The sequence below is a fragment of the Ochotona princeps genome, chromosome 26 (genome assembly GCF_030435755.1).
Source record: "Ochotona princeps isolate mOchPri1 chromosome 26, mOchPri1.hap1, whole genome shotgun sequence".
Taxonomy (NCBI): domain Eukaryota; kingdom Metazoa; phylum Chordata; class Mammalia; order Lagomorpha; family Ochotonidae; genus Ochotona; species Ochotona princeps.
In genome coordinates, this window is record NC_080857.1 from 18,718,597 (window position 1) to 18,736,425 (window position 17,829).

Here is a 17,829-nt window from a genome sequence, read left to right on the forward strand (position 1 = left end):
GCCTGAAAATGGCCTCCAGCCGCAGGTGGGCCCCCCCCAAAGAAAGCTTGCCCAGCTGGGAAGCCACTGCGATGACGACGTCAGGCCAGGGCCCAGCAGCTCAGCTCCCGGTCAGCCTCACCAGCTTTCATCTCTCCCAGCTTGGGCTCTGGCTGCGAGCTTCCACCACTGCCTCCCTGTTGCCATGTCTTGCTTGGCTCCACTTCAGCTTCAGCCACTGTCCACGAGGCCCAATGCACCACCTGTCCTGGTCTTGTTCTGGGATGCTTATCAGAGGATGAGCCTCACCCACTCCACGTTGTGCAAATGTGCAAGGACCTGTGGCCTCATGTGGCAGACAGCCCTGTCCAGCCGTGATCCAGGTGCCACACTGATGGTCCCACAACTGGGACAGGGGCTGCACCTGCCAGGTGTTAATTTTGCAGAATTAACGGAACCAGAAAGGCACTGCCCAACTGCAATGCCCCCTCCCAACAACTATCACCACCACCCAGCCAGTGTGGCTGGGGCCCTGATCTTACCACATCTGCATCCTGTAGCTGGTCCTGTGTTGCACAGAGGGCCAGAAGAGCTCCTCACCTCAGAGCAGACAGACTGGTATCAGCTCATTGAGTCTAAGAGATAAGGAGGAGCAAGAGCCTAAGGAAGCAGTATTAGAGAGGTAAGAAAAAGGAGGTAAGGGATGGAGAGCCAGGGCTTTGTACAAGTCTGAAAAAGCTACTCAGTCACTTCAGGTAAACATTCCAGGTCCACCCAGAAATAGCCCCTGTGCACCAGCAGCCAGGGTCACTGCAAGGTGGCACATAGCTTAGCCCTTTATTAAACACACACTGCTTCTCACAGGAAATGCGTCTTTTGGGCTCTCCTTCTGTGAACACAAGTTTGATGAGCCAATAATAAAAAGGTCTGTTTTCTAGAGTGATTTTGATCAGAGGCATCCCTCTCTGTTTATGAGCAGAGAGCCCTCCCACTCAGACTGGCTGGAGCTCAGAACTGTGGTGGGATAGACGTGTACATCCGGCTTCTTCTGTTTCTGGTTTCATTTCGTATTGGGCCACATTGGCTAAGTGTCAGAGATGAGGCTAGCCCCGCTGCCAGCCTTGTGACAGCCTTTGATCTGCAACGGGCTCCCCTGGGAAAAGGTTGTTGGCTACTACACACCGGGAAGTTTTCCCAGCACTCCTCTGATGACTGGCAATGGAAATGGACAAGGCCCATGTGACTGGGGACAAAGAGATGACTGCCACTGTTTCCTAATTTGCCCTGTCCTGCCTGCTGCTCTGACCGTCGGCCATCAGTCACTTATTGAATGCTTGTCATGTGCCCTGCATGGCGCTGGGTGCTTGTACAGAAATCTGTTATTCCACACTCCTACTCTGAATGCCCAAAGTACAGGTGTGGCAACCAAGACCCAGAATGCTTGAGTGATTTGCTCTAGGTCATTATATTTGTTGGAATGTTTCTGGCAGACAAAGATAAACGGCTCTTAAATACATTAACTACTATCTCATTCATAATAAAAAGACATGCAACTTGAAACTACACTGAGATCATCTTTTTTAATTGCGAGATTGGCAGAAATCAAAGCTGGTTGCCACTCCTGCCTGGCAGCACAAGGGAAATGGGCACCCTTGCAACAGCTGAGGCGAGGAGAGACCACACTTGAGGAAGGTGCCAGAACAAGGTCTTGCCAAAGCATAAAGGCACTCTCTGATTTAGTAATTCCTCTAGGAATCTGTACCTTCAGATATATTCTTGTCTAGTGTGAAATAACATATATAGAAAATAACTTATTACAACATCAATTCTAAAAGATTAGAAACATTTCAATGCTACCAAACCTTAAAAGAAAAAGTAACTCTAAATGCCTGAATCTAGCTAAAGACAGACCCTAGCAGAAAGGGAGGTGCAGTAACAGTGGGTAGCAAATGTCACTGCATACTGTCTCAAGAAAGCAGCAAGGGAAGTGGATAGCCATCCTGGTCATTCTGCCTTATATCCCCTTATCCACAAAACTTCATACCCCAAACACCCTGCTGTTGCTGTGTCTTCAGAACGCTCACCTTCCTGCTGGTCCCTCCAGAAATAACACCCACCTTACACACACACATTGCCTCTTACTGCAAACATAGTGTACCACGCTTGCTGCTGTGCGGTTTGCTTCTTCCACACTTTGTATTTATACCTAGTTCTATTTTATTGTTGTCTACGGTTTCACTGCATGCATTCACAGTAATTTATTTCAACAGTCCCAAGTCAGCTCCTACTTTCTATCTTCTGCTATTATATATATATATATATATATATAAAAAGCTGTAATGAATATTCTTGTGTATTTGTTATTTCATATTCTATCTATGGGATAAATAAATTCTTAAAAAGAATGGTGGTTATGAGGAAGGATTGTAGGATGGATAGGTATGGATTGGGAAATTTCACTGCATCCCCATTTGTGTGTGTGTGTGTGTGTGTTTATCATTTTTATTATGTTGTAACATGTATTATCTATTCAAAAAATAAAGTATTTTAACAATATGGCTACTGGCCACAAACTGCTTAAATGCTTCCCCTCTTTATATATTTGTTTTACTGTAACTTGTAATTAAGACCAAATGATAAGTATTCCATAATTTCTTTTTTTTTAATTTATTTTATTTTTATTACAAAGTCAGATATACAGAGAGGAGGAGAGATAGAGAGGAAGTGGAGCTCCCGGGATTAGAACCGGTGACCATATGGGATCCTGGTGGGTTCAAGGTGAGGACCTTAGCCATTAGCCCACGCCACCAGGCCCTAAGTATTCCATAATTTCTTTTCTTTTTTTTTTTTTAAGATTTTATTTTTTTATTTTTATTACAAAGTCAGATATACTGAGAGGAGGAGAGATAGAGAGGAAGTGGAGCTGCCGGGATTAGAACCAGCGGCCATATGGGATCAAGGCGAGGACCTTAGCCACTAGGCCACGATGCCGAGCCCATTCCATAATTTCTTAAGGTAAACATCCACTCAGCAGCCATGTGGCATTTTTTTAGAGATTTATTTATTTTTATTGGCCAAATATTCAGAAAGGAGAGACAGAGAGGAAGATCTTCCATCCAGTGATCTATTTCCCAAGTAGCTGCAACGGCCGGAGCTGAGCCAATCTGAAGCCAGGAGCCAGGAGCTAGGAGCTTCCCACATGGGTGCAGGGTCTCAAGGTTTTGGGCCATCCTTGACTGCTTTCCCAGGCCACAAGCAGGGAGCTGGAAGGGAAGCGGGGCCTCCAGGACATGAACTGGTGCCCATATGGGATCCCGGTAAGTGCAAGTCAAGGACGTTAGCCACTAGGCTACTTTGCTGGACCCATGTGGCATTTTTATAAGGACAGGTAAACAGGGATGTTAAAAGAGCAATCCTGGGCTTGATGCCGTAGCCTAGTAGTGCTGCAGTGGACAAGGTTGGGTCCTGCCCAAGGCCAGGTCCATAGCACCAGCTTAGGGCCAGGTTTCCAGGCAGGGCTACAGAACCATGGGCAGTGCTGTCCATGGCGCTGGGCCAGGCTGCTCTTGCCAGATGTTGGACCTTAAAGAAAGGGACTTGGCTCTCAGAAGAAGGTTGGAGAGAGAGGCGTCTGGTGGCCTTCAGATCTCTTCCAAACAGGTTTCCTTCTGACCCCTGAATTCAGTTAACAACCCCCCACACAAAAAAATAGAGTGGGTGGGACATAGAGTCACATATGGCCAGTCACTACTGTCACAGAGCTGAAGAACATGATGCTGCAACAGAATCTGAGTGGTGAGCACAAGTGCCCATCTCTGAACTAATGACCTGAAGCTGACCACATAAAAAACTAAAGCCAATTCTGCAACCAGCGAGACTTTGCAGATAATGGGAAGCATGGAGGTGTCTAGCGCAGCAGGTTCTCAGGGTTCTCCTCCACCACGCCACAATAAGCTCCCTTTCCCAAATCCTAGGTTTTCCCACATTCCCAGTGTTAGATTTGCTGACTACCCATGAAAAGAAAACATCAGCCAGTTGTAAAAACGATGTAGACTTTTACTGAGTTTTGCTCTCAAGCCCCCTCCCCACACCCGAGGAAGGAGAGAGAGGTGTGGAGAAAAGGCAGGCAAAATGGTGCTGGTGAGGGTTTTATGCCCCTTTTGACGTGGGTGCTGGCACAGACTCTGCTTGAACCCTAACAAGGTAAGGAATGTCAGTCAAGGCTCATCACTGGCTGGCTGGAGCCCTGCTAGTCCGATGACATGTCTGGCTCCTGTGGCCCTTTCCGATTCTGGGCTGAGGCTAGAGTCACGTGTCAGGTCTGCAATAAGCCCAGCCTACCTCCTGCACCTGCGGCAGCCATCACTCAGTGTAGGGGTGTAGGGTTGAGGTTTCTGTCTCAGTTACTTTGTTTTTAAACTTTTTCTTTTTTCATCTTTTTTTTTAATGATAAATTGTCTCACTAAATTATCTAAATCCCAATCCAATTCAGAAATGCCAAGTTTTTACTGTATTAAAATTTCTGAGTACCAGAGCAAAAGCCTTAACCAATGATTCTTCCAGAATCAATGTGACTCGTTTCCCCAACATTGGTATTTATAAATCACCAGTGGTGATGGGTTCTATTTTTCATCTGTCTGTGTCTACATATAGTTCTTGGCCCCACACTGTAACTTTATCATTTTAACCCCTGTTACTGGTATAAGCACCAAATCTAGCCAAGTAATTAAAAATTCCCCAGAAGCGGTTATTTGGTACAGTGCTTAGAATGCCACTTGGGATGCTGGGATCCCGTATCAGAGTGCCTGGTTTGAGTTCTGGCTCCTCCTCAGGTGTGGCTTTCTGCTGATGAACCCCTGGAGAGGCAGCAGGCGATGGCTCAAGTGCTGCAGTTCCCACCACCCACTTGAAGATCCAGACTGAGCTTCAGGTTCCAGGTTTCAGTCTGACCCAGTCTTAGCTGTTTGAGGAATGGGCCAGTGGGAGCCTTTCAAATAAATCATTAAAGAAGAATGTGGAAACAATGGTCTTAACCGCTTTCCTGTAGCCCTTGACTCTTTGTGCCCTAATCAACTATGTAAATAAAGATCATCAAACTTTTTTTTCTTTCAAATAAAAAAAGATCATCAAAATAAAATAATAAGAAAAGACCCTATGGTTTAAAAGCTTTTCTTAAAAAAAAAAAAAAAAAAAAAAAAAAAAGCTTTTCTTTTAGTGACCCTAAAATATAGGGTTGCCAGGTAGTACAAGCAAAAATACAGGATGCTGGGGCAGATATCATGGCAGAATGGGTTAAACCACAGCCTCCAAGATCCACATCCTATGAGTCCCAGCATCTCTACTTCCAATCCAGCTTCCTGCCAACACATCCTGGGATGCAGCAGAAGCAGATGATGGCTCAAGTGCCTGGACCCCTGCCATTCGCGTGGGCCACAGGAATGGAATGTGGCATACCTGGTTTCGGCCTGACCCAGCCTTGGCTGTTCAAGACATTTGGGGAGCAAGCCAGTAGACAGAAGATCTCTCCCTGTTGCTCTCATGAAAGCATTTTTAAAAAATATATAAGATATTCAGTTAAATTTGAGTTTCAGATAATCAATAAATAATTTCTAGCATATTTTGTGAACCTACACTAAGTTGTTTACCTGAAATTCAAATTTCCTGAGCATCCTGCATGTCATCCAGTAACCCAATCTAAAAACAGGTCCCTACATATTTATTATCTATACCGACCAAGCGACTACTCACTACCATATAAAAACCAGTCAGCCTATACCAAAAGATAGGTGAATCAGCATATCTTAATAACTATTCAGTTGCTGAACCTTGACATGTCTTCATGAGTATACAGTGGGGAGGAACTCTTCAAATAATTCAGCCAGTAGAGGGGGGTCAAGCAGGTTCCCTGGGTGATGAGCTCTTCATTTCATGGCTCCAAGTGGACAGTGAAGCGCATCTGTCCTATCACATGGGAAGCGCAGAAGGGGACTCATTTTGGAAGGAAGAGAACATGCAAGCTGCCCAACATACAACCCTAAGTCCAAAACACTAGTAGATGAGGACTTTCTTTCAAATGAGGTTTTATGCAAAGTTATATATATGTACAAACAGCTCGGAAAACCAAGATAAATGATTTCCAATGGTGCTCTATTCGTTATCCTGTTCTCAACCAGTGACTAAATCTGCAGTCACTGTGTGTCTGTGTCAGGTAGCGAGGGAGCCAACGAGCAAAGGCTTCACATTCTGAAATAAAGGTGGCAAAACACAACATCTGTGGAGGCTCCACTAAAGGAAATAAAAATTGGGAGCGGGACATGATTAGAAGGATCTACTACAAATCCCGGGTTCCTCATATTGACACTTGGGGGCAGAGGGGAGAAGGTGGTTAGAGCCACCCATATCCCACGTCAGTCAGAGTTTCACGGAGAAGGACGACCCGCATGAACAGCCCTGCTGTGCCTGAGGGTTGTTCAACACTTGAAATGAGCTTCGGATCAGTTCCTGGCTGAAGTCCACCTGGGCGCCTTTCACGAAGGTCAAGCTCTCTGAGTCCACCACCACTCTGGCTCCGCCCTGTTCAAACACCCTGAAAAGCCAGCGGGGAGCAGTGAGGGATTAATCCCTCACGACCTACCCCACAAGAGATGCTGACATTCCTTCAGGCTAAAGAAATGTCAATGAAGAACAGGGAGAAACGGTGAATTCTATTTAAACCTTGGCATCCCGGAGCCCAGCCTGACCCTCTACTAACCTAGAAAACTAGGAAGGCCAATTGTCCCCTTAGAAACTAACTACATTGAATCAAATTAAACCCTCACAATACACTGGACACGCTCAAGTGTCCCGCTCCCCTCTATCCGGATCCGGCCCCTGGGCTTTCTCCTTGCCTGTCATCGGGGTTGATTACAGTGTCCAGCGAAAACTTGTATTGGAATCCGGAGCATCCACCTCCCTCCACCTCCAATCTGAGGAACTCTGACCCTTCCGTGATCTCCAGAAGCCTCTGAAAAGCAGGGAGGAGGGAAATCCAGGAGGCCGGCCCGTGGAGGAAGGATGGGTGAGGGGAGGTTCCCGGCGCTTGCGAGCCACCTCGTACCTGGACGCAGCTGTCGGTGAGGTGGATCTGCCCTTCGCCAGCCTCAGCGCCGGAGGACGACGCTACCCGACGCGCCTCAAGTCCCGGAGAGGCCGCGAGAAGCCTGCGGCGCAACGCAAACAGAGTCTAGGAACAGGACACCTGACGACTCCCGTACGGAGTCGACCGGCGACCCCCGCCTGCACGGCCTCACGCCTCACCTTGACCGTCCCACTTTCCCTCAAGTGCCCTTCCGCAGTCTTAGTACCTGTCCCTCGGCCAGCGGGCGACAGCTCTCAGCGTCCAGGCCGTTAGGAACGACCCCCGGGTGGCCGCCATCTTGCCCCCGCAAGAATCCGCCCCTCGTGCCGCCTTTATCCCCGCCTCCTCCCGGGTCTCGGAGGCGGGAACTTCCCTGAAACCCCGCCCTCAAGGCGTGCCTATTGGGTTGAGAGAGAGAAGAAGGGATTGGATTGGCTTAGAAATATTCCCGGTTGCTAAAGCGGGGTCGTTCCAAGGCAGACGGGGCGGAGCGCGAGGGGAGGAGCTGGAGCAAGGCGGAGCGAAGCAGGGCGGAGCGGGGCAGGGCGGAGCGGGGCAGGGCGGAGCGGGGCAGGGCGGAGCGGGGCAGGGCGGAGCTGGCCTCTAGCAGTCGGTCGGGTGGGCGGGACAGCGAGCGCCTGGCACCCAACGAACCGGGCCTGGCTCGCCGGAGCCAAACGCCGGCAGGCCTCGGCCGTCGTCGCTAATGACCAGTCGCCTGACGGGGCTCCTCCCCCCGGCCCGCCCCGTCAGGTTTATCTTGTGACCGCGGCGTCCACTGCTTACTTCCTCGAGCCTGGAATCACAGGATCCACGATGGGTTTCCTGTCGGCTGCGTTCCTGCTCCTGGTGCTCGGCGCCGCGGTCCAGGCCGAGCCGGTGCGGTTCAAGGACTGCGGTGAGTCCCGGCCCGACCCGAGGGCCCTGTCCCCTCGCCGGAGGGGTGTCCCTCGCTGACCAGTCAGGCTGCAGTAGGTTGGGTTCCTTGCACTGCTAGCCCCAGCCTCGTACTAGGGTGAAGTTTGGCAGGGTTTAGGGGTAGAGAGAACGCGCTGGGCTCGCGGAAACCTGGCGACCCACAACTCTTTCCTTGGAATGCGTGCTTTGCGGTCCCTGGGCGCTCCCGGAGGTGGCTGTTTCAGTGAAGTTTCCCCAAGTTTGTAGGGTCATGATCGCGGAAGGGGGGAGGGGGAAGGGTGTAGGGCTTCCTCCCGCTCCTTTTTGGGGACCACTCAAGAGTCGCCTCCCCTTTCCTGAGATTTATTTCTATACCTTACAGCGTCCTCAGACTTAAAGAATCTTGGGATTCTTCCTCGTGTTTTTGTTGTTGTTGTTTTGTTTTGTTTTTACTTTTCTACAAGACGTGTCGCATTTCCAGTCCCAGAATGCGGCACATAACATCCTCCAGGCGCTGTGGTTGGATTCTTGGTTGGGATTTGCAAAGGGAGTGGGGTGGGCAGATTCTGAGCGACTTCCTTGTGGAGGGGCAGTGATGAATGGCAGGCATGGGACACTGATTCTATAAAACCGCAGAAAGGAAGCCTGGAGCGCACCTAATCATTGACTTCTTGAGGTACTGCCTAACACCTGCAATTGGGGCCCGGCGGCGTGGCCTAGCCGCTAAAGTCCTCTCCTTGAAAGCCCCGGGATCCCATATGGGCGCCGGTTCTAATCCCGGCAGCTCCACTTCCCATCCAGCTCCCTGCTTGTGGCCTGGGAAAGCAGTCGAGGATGGCCCAAAGCTTTGGGACCCTGCACTTGCGTGGGAGACCCGGAAGAGGTTCTTCCAGGTTCCCGGCTTCGGATCGGCCCGCACCGGCCCGTTGCGGCTCACTTGGGGAGTGAATCATCAGACGGAAGATCTTCCTCTCTGTCTCCTTCTCTGTGTATTTCTGACTGTAATAAAATGAATAAATCTTAAAAAAAAAAACACCTGCATTTGGCAGAAAGACAACCAGATGTTTGGGTCTTTATAGCCAGAGCCCAGGCAGCAGTGACTGGGAAAGATATACAAAATTTTTCGTGGGAGACACTGAAGAACCTAGATGTTTTCTGCTTTTATGATTCTGCCTTAATTGCTTGGCTGGGGGCTATGTGAACTCCAGGCCTGATAGACAACGTGACACCCAGCAGGACACCTGGCAGGTCACGTAGGCAGACCACTCCTCAGGAAGGAGGTACCTGGTATTTGATAGGATTCACCGCCCTATAGCTCGTCTAGCTCATCGATTTGTACCTTTTGAAAGTTGCTTGCCTCAAACCCACCAATAGAAGCCTGCTAAATCATGACTGTATAATTGATAGCCTAAAATGTGTAAGAACGCTGGGCTGCTTGGCTGTTCAACCAGGGACTCGCTCCCTCTCCTTCTGTTTTGCCCTCCCTGGATCCTGCAGCAGCTGGGAGACCTAGGCTAACTTGAGTAAACCACCTTTATGCCTTAGCACCGACTTCAGACTTGATGATTTTCTGGGGATTTCAAAATCCGGCACAGCAACACGTTATGAAAGAACTGTGCGTGTTTGTCAAAAATATGTGCCCCAGAACAAAACTATCTTTTAATTCCCCCTTTTCCGTGGAAGTTTTGGAGTACACTCGTCCACATTGAAAAAGGAAGTGAGTGGGTATGTATACTCTTTCCACTGATTCTTCAAAATTTGTGTTGAGGTTTAAGTGACATTCTGAGGCAGGACAGATTCAAGAGTGAAGACCCCAAAGCTGTGAAGGCTTCAGAGTTGGGAGACTGGCGCTTGAGAAATGCTATTTTCACCTGCTGTGGACGACTCTCCCTCCATGAATTCGTACACTGGTGGTCAACGTGTGGATGGAAACACTGTATTACTTTATTACTTTTCTAACTCATTCAGTCTTTACAATCTGTCTTACAGATTGGCAAACAGGCACCTAGCTTGCTTGCTACCCAAAGTCTCACAGCGAAGTTAGTGATAGGAAGCTGGTAAGGCTTTGTGAGTCACTTGAGGTTCCAGTGGTGACATTCATAAAATAGAGCAAATCCAGAGATTGTCAGAGTTCCCTGAAAAGGTGAGGTGCACAGCTCTGGGAAGAGCTTCTGAAAGGAACAAAGAGCATCAGTTACAGATTTTCAATTTACTTTTGGATTGGGAAATACAAGGTAGCAACATCCTGCAGCCACATCAAAAGACTGCTAGGCTCTACACCCACCTTCCCCTGCTGTGAGATTTCCTCAAGTGGGTGATATGGGGCTGGCAGCCTTCAGTTTTGCAATCTTTGAGGGTACAGCTAAGGAGTTTTGTTCTGTTGACATCCGAGGTCCAAGAACAATTTGTCAGCCAAAAAAAAAAAAAAAAAAAGGCAGCCTGACACAGCTATGAGTACCCCCCCTTTACTTAGTTCCTAACTAAGTATCATGTGACTCATGCTCAAAAAGGAGCTTGTAGGAACTGGACAATCTGAGAGCCTCCCACGACAACGCTGATTTCTGACATGCTGTTGTTTCAAGTTCAGGGGATATGTATGTGTCCGTAGATGATGGGATAGGGAACGGCTGTGTGTGCTTATGAGAGAGAAGTTAGACTGGATAGTAGGCAGTTAGGGTATTCTGGGGTCCCCCCCCAAGTCATCATTTTTTTTTTTTCAAATAGAACATATCTTGGATTCACCAGAATACGCTTCCCCAAGGGAAAAGGGTGACATTAACATACCAATTCCCCACCTGAAGTGTCAGCTTCTCAGGACATTACCAAGGAGGTAGTTTCAGACTGGCCTCTTTATTATTAAAAAGGGACTGAGGAAGGGCCGGTGACACGTTTCTGGGCCTTTTGTCCCAGGACCAGGTACCATGGAAACCAGGAATTCTCCTTTGTTTATGGACAAACATCTTTGAGGTGAGCCTTTAAAAGATGCTATCCCCACCATTAATTCAAGTATTTCCTCCTCCTGCTACTATGGCAGGAGGTACAGGTCCTTTCTCTCTAAAAGCCCCCTTCTGTCACTAGGACAGAAGTTCCTTTTCTCAGCTTTTCTAATAAATCTTGCTTTAAAACTAAATTCTTTTTTCATGAAAATTTTTCTTTCCTGCAAGACAAGAATTGAGGTTGCTTCCATAGTTAGAGTCGAAAACCCTACAAACACTTAGAATGTGTGCAGCCTGAGAGCTTTGCAATGGTGGGGCCCCAAGGCTGACATGCCTGGAGCCTGTCTCTTCTCAAGGTTGCAAAATGGAGGGGTGGTGCGTACTTGGAATATTTGAAGCTCTGCAGAGTACCCAGATTGGAGTCCTGGCTCTCTCAGTCCAGCCCAGCCTCCTGCCAAAAGGCACCCCAGGAGGACAGCAAGGGGCAGCTCAGGATCTTGGGTCCTGGCTCCCCGAGTGGTGATGTGGGTTGAATTCTTGGCATCTGGATTTGACCTGACTCATTTTGATCACTCTCCTCCCCACCAACACAGCCTCTCCCCCCGCCCCTTCAAATAAGGGAACAGGAGCACTAAACTTGAGCCATGTTTGTGCCACTTTAAAATCCTGTGTTAGTGTGGAAACATCTCCCTGATGATGCAGTTGTCCCCCACTCGTCCTGCCCTGGTCATAAAGCAGGGCTCTTGGCTGAGCTTTGTAATTTATTCCATTTTCCTTTATCAAATATGAACCAACTGTGGCTCTTTCTAGAAGTACAAATTCAGAAATGGCTGGAGAATGTATAGGGCTGTCCCTGGGGGCTTTATTCCCCGTTAGGTGACTCCTGAATTCAACAGAGCTGGTGAGTCCTACAGCAAGTTTTGAAACTAGTGTCTAGAAGCAGCACTAGAGGCCCGATGAGTCCTGCTTCTGGCTTTTGCTAGGACCTTGCTAACATCTGATCCTTATTTTTCAAGCATGTGCGATACTGGGAGGGAATTATTCCCAGCAGGGATAGAGACCTTGACCAAGTAAGGGCTTAAAAGAAACTTAGACTTACGGAGCAGGATTGCTGTTTAATACAGCAGGGACTTAAGCTGTTTGGCTAAGTCATCTCTCTCTCTGTCTCTCTGTAAATATGCTTTTCCAAAAATAAATAAATAAATAAATAAATAAATCTTTTTAAAAGTTTTAAAAGATGACTTCCTATTATCTTTAAAACCAGAATATTTTGTGACTCATAGATTTCTTCCCACCAAAACAAACAAAAAAAAAAACCATGACTGAAGACAGCACAGGAGTGCTGTGGGCACACTGTGGATCCCACTGTAGAAATTACAGGCTAGTCCCCTGTTACAAGTCATTCCCAGTTCGGAGATGGCAGGTCATTCCTCCGAAATTCTATCGTCTACTTAGCTGAAAGCCAGCGGAATCAGCCCAACCTCAGAAGCCCAGCCTGGCTGTCCTGTTTGGCTTATGACTCTAATGGGTCTGTTCATTTCTCTAGAAATCTAGGTTAGGGTGTGAAAGAATGAAGTGACACCAAGGATTTACCAGGAGTTTGGGGAAAGGATATAACATTTGGTCATATGATATTTCATTGCTGGCAACAGGGATGCGGAATTAGCCTCTCAGAGAACAGTAGTGAGGGGCCACCCTATGAGGCTGAATCAACATACTTGAAAAGGCTTTTTGTAGTTGAATTTGACATTTCAACCACATGCCTCAAAGAGCGGACGACCAGGAATCCGTGGTGGAGGTCTTCTTCCATCTATCACCACAGCTACAAAGTTGAAAGGTCACTCAAGGTCTGAGTCAAGTTGACCCAGAAAGTCCTAAGCTACCCTCTGCAGGCCATGTGGCTTTGAGCATGTTGCGGTCCTCTTTATACACTTCTGTTTCATATACTTTCAAGTAATGTCAGGGGAACTTGATGTGGTAAGCCTCTTTGGCCTTGGTTTCCCCCATTCTTGCTGCCCAAGATACAGTGTTTCTAGAGTCTAAGAATAAATGACTCAGGAACTCCACAAAGGGTCTGTCTGTTCTGAAAGCCACTAAACTTCAACAGGCAGTAACAGGTACCCTGACATAGTCCTTGCTGTTGTAGAACCTGAGGTAGAAAGTTGATGCGACTCCCTCCCCAGAAGTCAGGTTCTGGTGTTGCTGTTTTCTCGAATAAGCTGAATCAGATGTTCCTGTGTATCTCCGTACTAGGAAATGAAAGTAGAAATAAGTATTTTAATTAGAAAGAAGGAAGCAAGCATCTTTAAGGTTGAGATCTGAAGTGTAACCCCTTAATGTTAAGAATACAAGATACAGAGGCCAACACAATGGCATAGTGGGCTGATCCTCCACCTGTAACACTGGCATCGCATATGGGTGCCAGTTGGGATCCTGGCTGCTCCACTTCTCATTCAGCTCCCTGCTGGTGACCTGGGAGGGTAGCAGAGGATGGCTCAAGTCCTTGAGCCCCTGCAGCACCCACATGGGAGTCCCAGAAAGAAGCTCCAGGTTCCCAGCTTCAAATCGGATCAGCTCCAGCTATTGCAGCTATTTGGGAATAGAACCAGCAGATGGAAAACCTCTCTCCCTCCCTGTCTTTCCTCTTCTCTGTAAATCTGCTTTTCAAATAAAAGTAAAATAAATCTTAGAGAGAGAGAGAGAATACAAGATACGAGTCCAGGAATACCTGGCATTTCTTTGGTTATAGTGTAGTCCGTTTGTATAATCTTGTGGCCATGGCTTCTGGATATTTGGTTTGATAAATATTCACTGTGTCTTGGTCAGAACACCAGCTAGTTCCCTTTCCCTCTGGTTGACAAGCTGTGATTTCAGGAAGAAGAGGGATCTGGGTTCTGACTTTCAATTCCATATTGTCACAAAGATTCCATCCAGGGAAGTGGCCAAAGAAGGATGGAGTCTGACCACTAGGATAGCAGAACGCATTTCCACGAGGAAAGGAGAATCCTCCACAGCTTACTTTCCTTCCAGTTCCAATTTGTTGTTCTTTATCTGCAGGTTCTGAAGTTGGGGTGATTAAGGAAGTGAATGTGAGCCCGTGCCATGTCCAGCCCTGCGAACTGCAAAAAGGCCAGTCCTATGGTGTCAATGTCACCTTCTCCAGCAGTGAGTACAGACGGCTCCTTCCATTAAAGCTGGCCTAAGAGGGGTAGCATAGATCTCACAGATCCCAACGAGCCCTAGAATGGGGAAAGAAGTTGGGGACTGGCCTACTGGCCTCCATGACCTCCCTCCCGCCTTGTGCGGAGCTGTGGTTCCTTGGGGCACTGGCCACTCCTCTCGTACTGGGTGCAGAGGCCCATTCCCCAGAGTCCATGCCTGCCGGACTCCCTGTAAACAAGTGGGGCAGTGACTGCCTTCCCAGGTTAGAGAAAATGGTTTGAGTTTTCCTTGTACTATTATAGCACTTGTTGCACAGCAGGCCTCTGTGGGAAGGTCAGCTCTGCCTGGCTGCAGATGTGGGAGACCTTGCACAGACTCCAAGGCTGTCCACTCTGGAACTCCTTCAGCTGAAAGTAAGGGTGTGGCTGATACTTAGCCATCTCTCTAAGGTCTGGGGAGCTCACTGAATGCTCAGAACCTCCAAATCCTGAGCTTTCTTCTTCACTTGAAGAAATGCTGTTAGAAATTGTTGCTTTCTTATGCTATATGTGTTACCTTCAGATATAAAAACTTTCAAGTTCCAGGACTCAGCGCAGTGGCCTAGCGATTAAAGTCCTTGCCTTGCATGCGCTGGGATCCCATATGGGCGCTGGTTCTAATCCTGGCAGCCCCGCTTCCTATACAGCTCCCTGCTTGTGGCCTAGGAAAGCAGTCAAAGACAGCCCAAAGCCTTGGGACCCTACACCCACGTGGGAGACCAGGAGCAGGCTCAGGGCTCCAAGCTTCAGATCGGCTTAGCTCCGGCTGTTGCGATCATTTGGGAAGTGAATCATTGGAGGGAAGATCTTGCTTTCTGTCTCTCCTCCTCTCTGTATATCTGACTTTTCAATAAAAATGAATAACAAAATACCTTCAAAACCAAAGTCATCCCCAACTCGCACAGAAAGAAAGACACAGAGCCAACAGTTGGGATTCCCCAGATGCCTGGCAGCTCCTAACTCGGGTTGTACTAATGTTGTGCATATTTTACTCCTGCTGCCCTTGTTGGGATGTGAAGATGGAGTTTTTCATGAAACATATCTCTTTCTAATCTTCCCCAGTCTCCAAAGAGCTACCTACCGCCTTCACTGTTGTCACAGACCACAGCATTTTAGACACACCAGAAACTTTGTTAGAGTCTGGTGTGACCAGGGAGTAGGAAGTTCACTGCCAAGAATCAGATGCCTTCTTGGCTGAGGTTATCTGTCCAAGTAGCCGTGATGTTCCTGAGAAACAGTGAAAGGCAGTGAACAGCAAAAAAGTTCCTACTGATTGCTCCTTTTTGCATAATTCAGTAATTGGTCATGAATTGCAGAGAACACCTGTTCTGTGCAAGGTACTAACCCCAACAACAAAAAGAAACACAGGGAACGAAATGTGAGTTCTGTGGTTTGATATGATGACAATGTTGTTGCTTGAGAACATGTCTGAACTTTTTGACTTAGAATTTGGAAGCAGCCTCCCACCATCTTGTCTTTTTATGTTATTTATTTATTTATTTATTTATTTATTTTCCCTTTTAGATATCCAGTCTAAAAACAGCACAGCTTATGTGCATGGCATTTTGTTCGGGGTTCCGGTTCCTTTTCCCATCCCTGAGCCTGACGGTTGTAAGAGTGGAATCAGCTGCCCCATTCAAAAAGGCCGGACCTATAGCTACTTGAACAAACTCCCGGTGAAGAATGAGTACCCTTCGGTGAGTGACGCTGTAGGTGAGGTCACTGGAGGTCTTGGGGCTGGACTGGCAGTCTGAGGGGCAAGGGACAGGACATAAAGCCTTGTGATCAGGGGCACCTCCTGTCTATGATGAAGAAGTAGAATCTGAGGAGCAAGAAATAGGTTAGGGTGCAAGGGGTCCTGGAGTGGGGAGGATGTCTCCCTCTGTTCCTTCATGTAACCTAATGATGTCATTTTCACATGCATTGTGTCCCTGGAGCCTCATGACCGCCCTTTGGGAAGGTGTTAGCCTTTCCATTTTATGGATGAGGAAATTTGATCCTCTAACGTCATGCGATACAGAGTCCACTCCATTAAGAAATAAGACATCCAGGGTTTAGAGCTGGATCTTGTGCCTCCAAAACCTGTGCAGGGTTAAAAGGTTTGGCTCAGGTACCAAAATAGCTGAAGAAGCAGCATGTCTCAGCATTATCTTCAGAAGATGACTGCCCCACTTAACCTCACATTGGGAGAGCAGAGGTCTGCTAGCTGTAACAGAGGTAGCTTTTTTTAACTTTTTTTCTCGCTTTGACCCCCAACAACCTCCACCTTCACCTCTGACCCACCACAACCACTTTTTCTGCCAAGCACTAAAGGTAGAGATTTTGGTAAGAATAGTGAAGCAAAATGGTTTGTCTTTATTGTTGTTGTTTCCCCTGCATTTCTTGATAGGAAACCAGTTAGAACCTAAAGGTAATCTGGTCATTTATTTTCTGGAAGAGACAATCACTAAAGGACATTCTAAAAAGATTCAAATATAAGGAGTCCAGGCTTAAGGAATGTTGGAGATAGAGATAGGTTTGTAGATTTATTAGTGAAGTATCCATATGAACATGAGGATTTCTGAACTTCACATACACAAGAGTGTTGAGCCGGGGCATTCAATGTATGATAGCTATTACCTGGTAAGTGGAGTACATTTGATTTGAAAACCAGCTCAAGCTAAGTCTAAGCACTTGGTAAAGCTGTAGGTAATGTATGGGTGGAGATCAAGTTCCAGTTTCACATTTGCCTATTCTTGTTCTCTTTCTCCAGATAAAACTGGTGGTGAAGTGGGAACTTAAGGATGAGAAGCAGAAAAGTCTCTTCTGCTGGGAAATCCCAATTGAAATCGCAGCCTAGAGCCCTCCGAGGCCAGCCTACCTGTGTGAGGGCTAGCGGTGGGGGTGGAGGAAGGGAGGTGGCGGCCAAGACTTCAGACCTGAGACTTGTTCCCCGCCCAGGATGAAATGAGTGTCGAGGCACTGTTTGCTGCCCCTCAGCCTCCAGCAGCACCTTGGACCGATTTCCTGAGAGCCCAGAACTGTTGCCTTACGAAAGCTAGCGGGACAGCAGGGATCAAGTCACCCGTCTCGGAGGGCCCAACCAGGCCAAACCTGAAGGAGGTTGCCTGGGGGCCTTCAGGCACCATGCCCTGTTGGTCCTCCCCGTGGAGGCTGGCTTCCAGACCACCACTCCCCCACCCCCCACCAGCTGCAACCTGACCCCCGAAGGTTCCTCTTCTCTAAGTGCCTCTCTGGATCCAGTGCATCCGCCACCATGTCCTCTGGCTGGACTCCAGTGCTCCCGTAACAGTGACCTCTGCTGGGACCTAGTGACCTGCCAGAGAGGAGCCTCCTAGGCTGCATCGGCTGCAGATGCCTGCTTTTCTGTGGTGGTGTCATCTCTTCTGTCTTAGGTGGTTTTCATTAAAGGCAGCAGTTGATTCACACATGCTTGATTTGTCTTTTTTTTTTTTTTTTTTTTTTAAGAGCGTTAACTAGTAGCTTCTCTCTGCACCTAGGAATGTAGCTTTGAATAAATAAAATCCTTTTGGTGTTGTCTTCTTTGTTTGGGCTGGGGCCACCTACTTCTTTCTGACAGAGTATGTTCCCTTAGGCCTGTGAGTGACCAGCACTCAGTTCCATGGTCCCCACATTCTCCCTGAACACCTGACTCAGAAGCTATCTTTCACTCTTTATTTTTCCCCAGTTGGACCTTATC

General features: G+C 47.8%; 2 protein-coding genes across 2 annotated transcripts; one reads left to right on the forward strand and one right to left on the reverse strand.

Moving 5' to 3' along the window:
* Positions 1–6,081: 6,081 nt before the first annotated feature.
* On the reverse strand, positions 6,082–7,474 carry ISCA2 (iron-sulfur cluster assembly 2). The gene is made up of 4 exons (XM_004584397.4): positions 7,323–7,474; positions 7,076–7,178; positions 6,867–6,982; positions 6,082–6,565 (listed from the first exon to the last, which is right to left on the reverse strand). Exons 1-4 carry the CDS (start codon positions 7,391–7,393, stop codon positions 6,391–6,393), a joined length of 465 nt encoding a protein of 154 aa, XP_004584454.1. The 5' UTR covers positions 7,394–7,474; the 3' UTR covers positions 6,082–6,390.
* Positions 7,475–7,738: 264 nt separating this feature from the next.
* On the forward strand, positions 7,739–17,557 carry NPC2 (NPC intracellular cholesterol transporter 2). The gene is made up of 4 exons (XM_004584591.3): positions 7,739–7,994; positions 13,987–14,094; positions 15,654–15,826; positions 16,882–17,557. The coding sequence occupies exons 1-4, from the start codon at positions 7,913–7,915 to the stop codon at positions 16,966–16,968; spliced, it is 450 nt and encodes a 149-aa protein (XP_004584648.1). The 5' UTR covers positions 7,739–7,912; the 3' UTR covers positions 16,969–17,557.
* Positions 17,558–17,829: the final 272 nt, after the last annotated feature.

Excerpts from the sequence above, each read along its gene's own strand:
- NPC2 (XM_004584591.3), top strand. The coding sequence starts at position 7,913 with ATGGGTTTCCTGTCGGCTGCGTTCCTGCTCCTGGTGCTCGGCGCCGCG. Across the intron at positions 7,995-13,986 it reads GGTGCGGTTCAAGGACTGCG|GTTCTGAAGTTGGGGTGATT; the intron begins GTGAGTCCCGGC and ends CTTTATCTGCAG. Across the intron at positions 14,095-15,653 it reads CAATGTCACCTTCTCCAGCA|ATATCCAGTCTAAAAACAGC; the intron begins GTGAGTACAGAC and ends TTTCCCTTTTAG.
- ISCA2 (XM_004584397.4), bottom strand. The coding sequence starts at position 7,393 with ATGGCGGCCACCCGGGGGTCGTTCCTAACGGCCTGGACGCTGAGAGCT. Across the intron at positions 7,179-7,322 it reads GCCCGCTGGCCGAGGGACAG|GCTTCTCGCGGCCTCTCCGG; the intron begins GTACTAAGACTG and ends GTTGCGCCGCAG. Across the intron at positions 6,983-7,075 it reads TCACCGACAGCTGCGTCCAG|AGGCTTCTGGAGATCACGGA; the intron begins GTACGAGGTGGC and ends CCTGCTTTTCAG.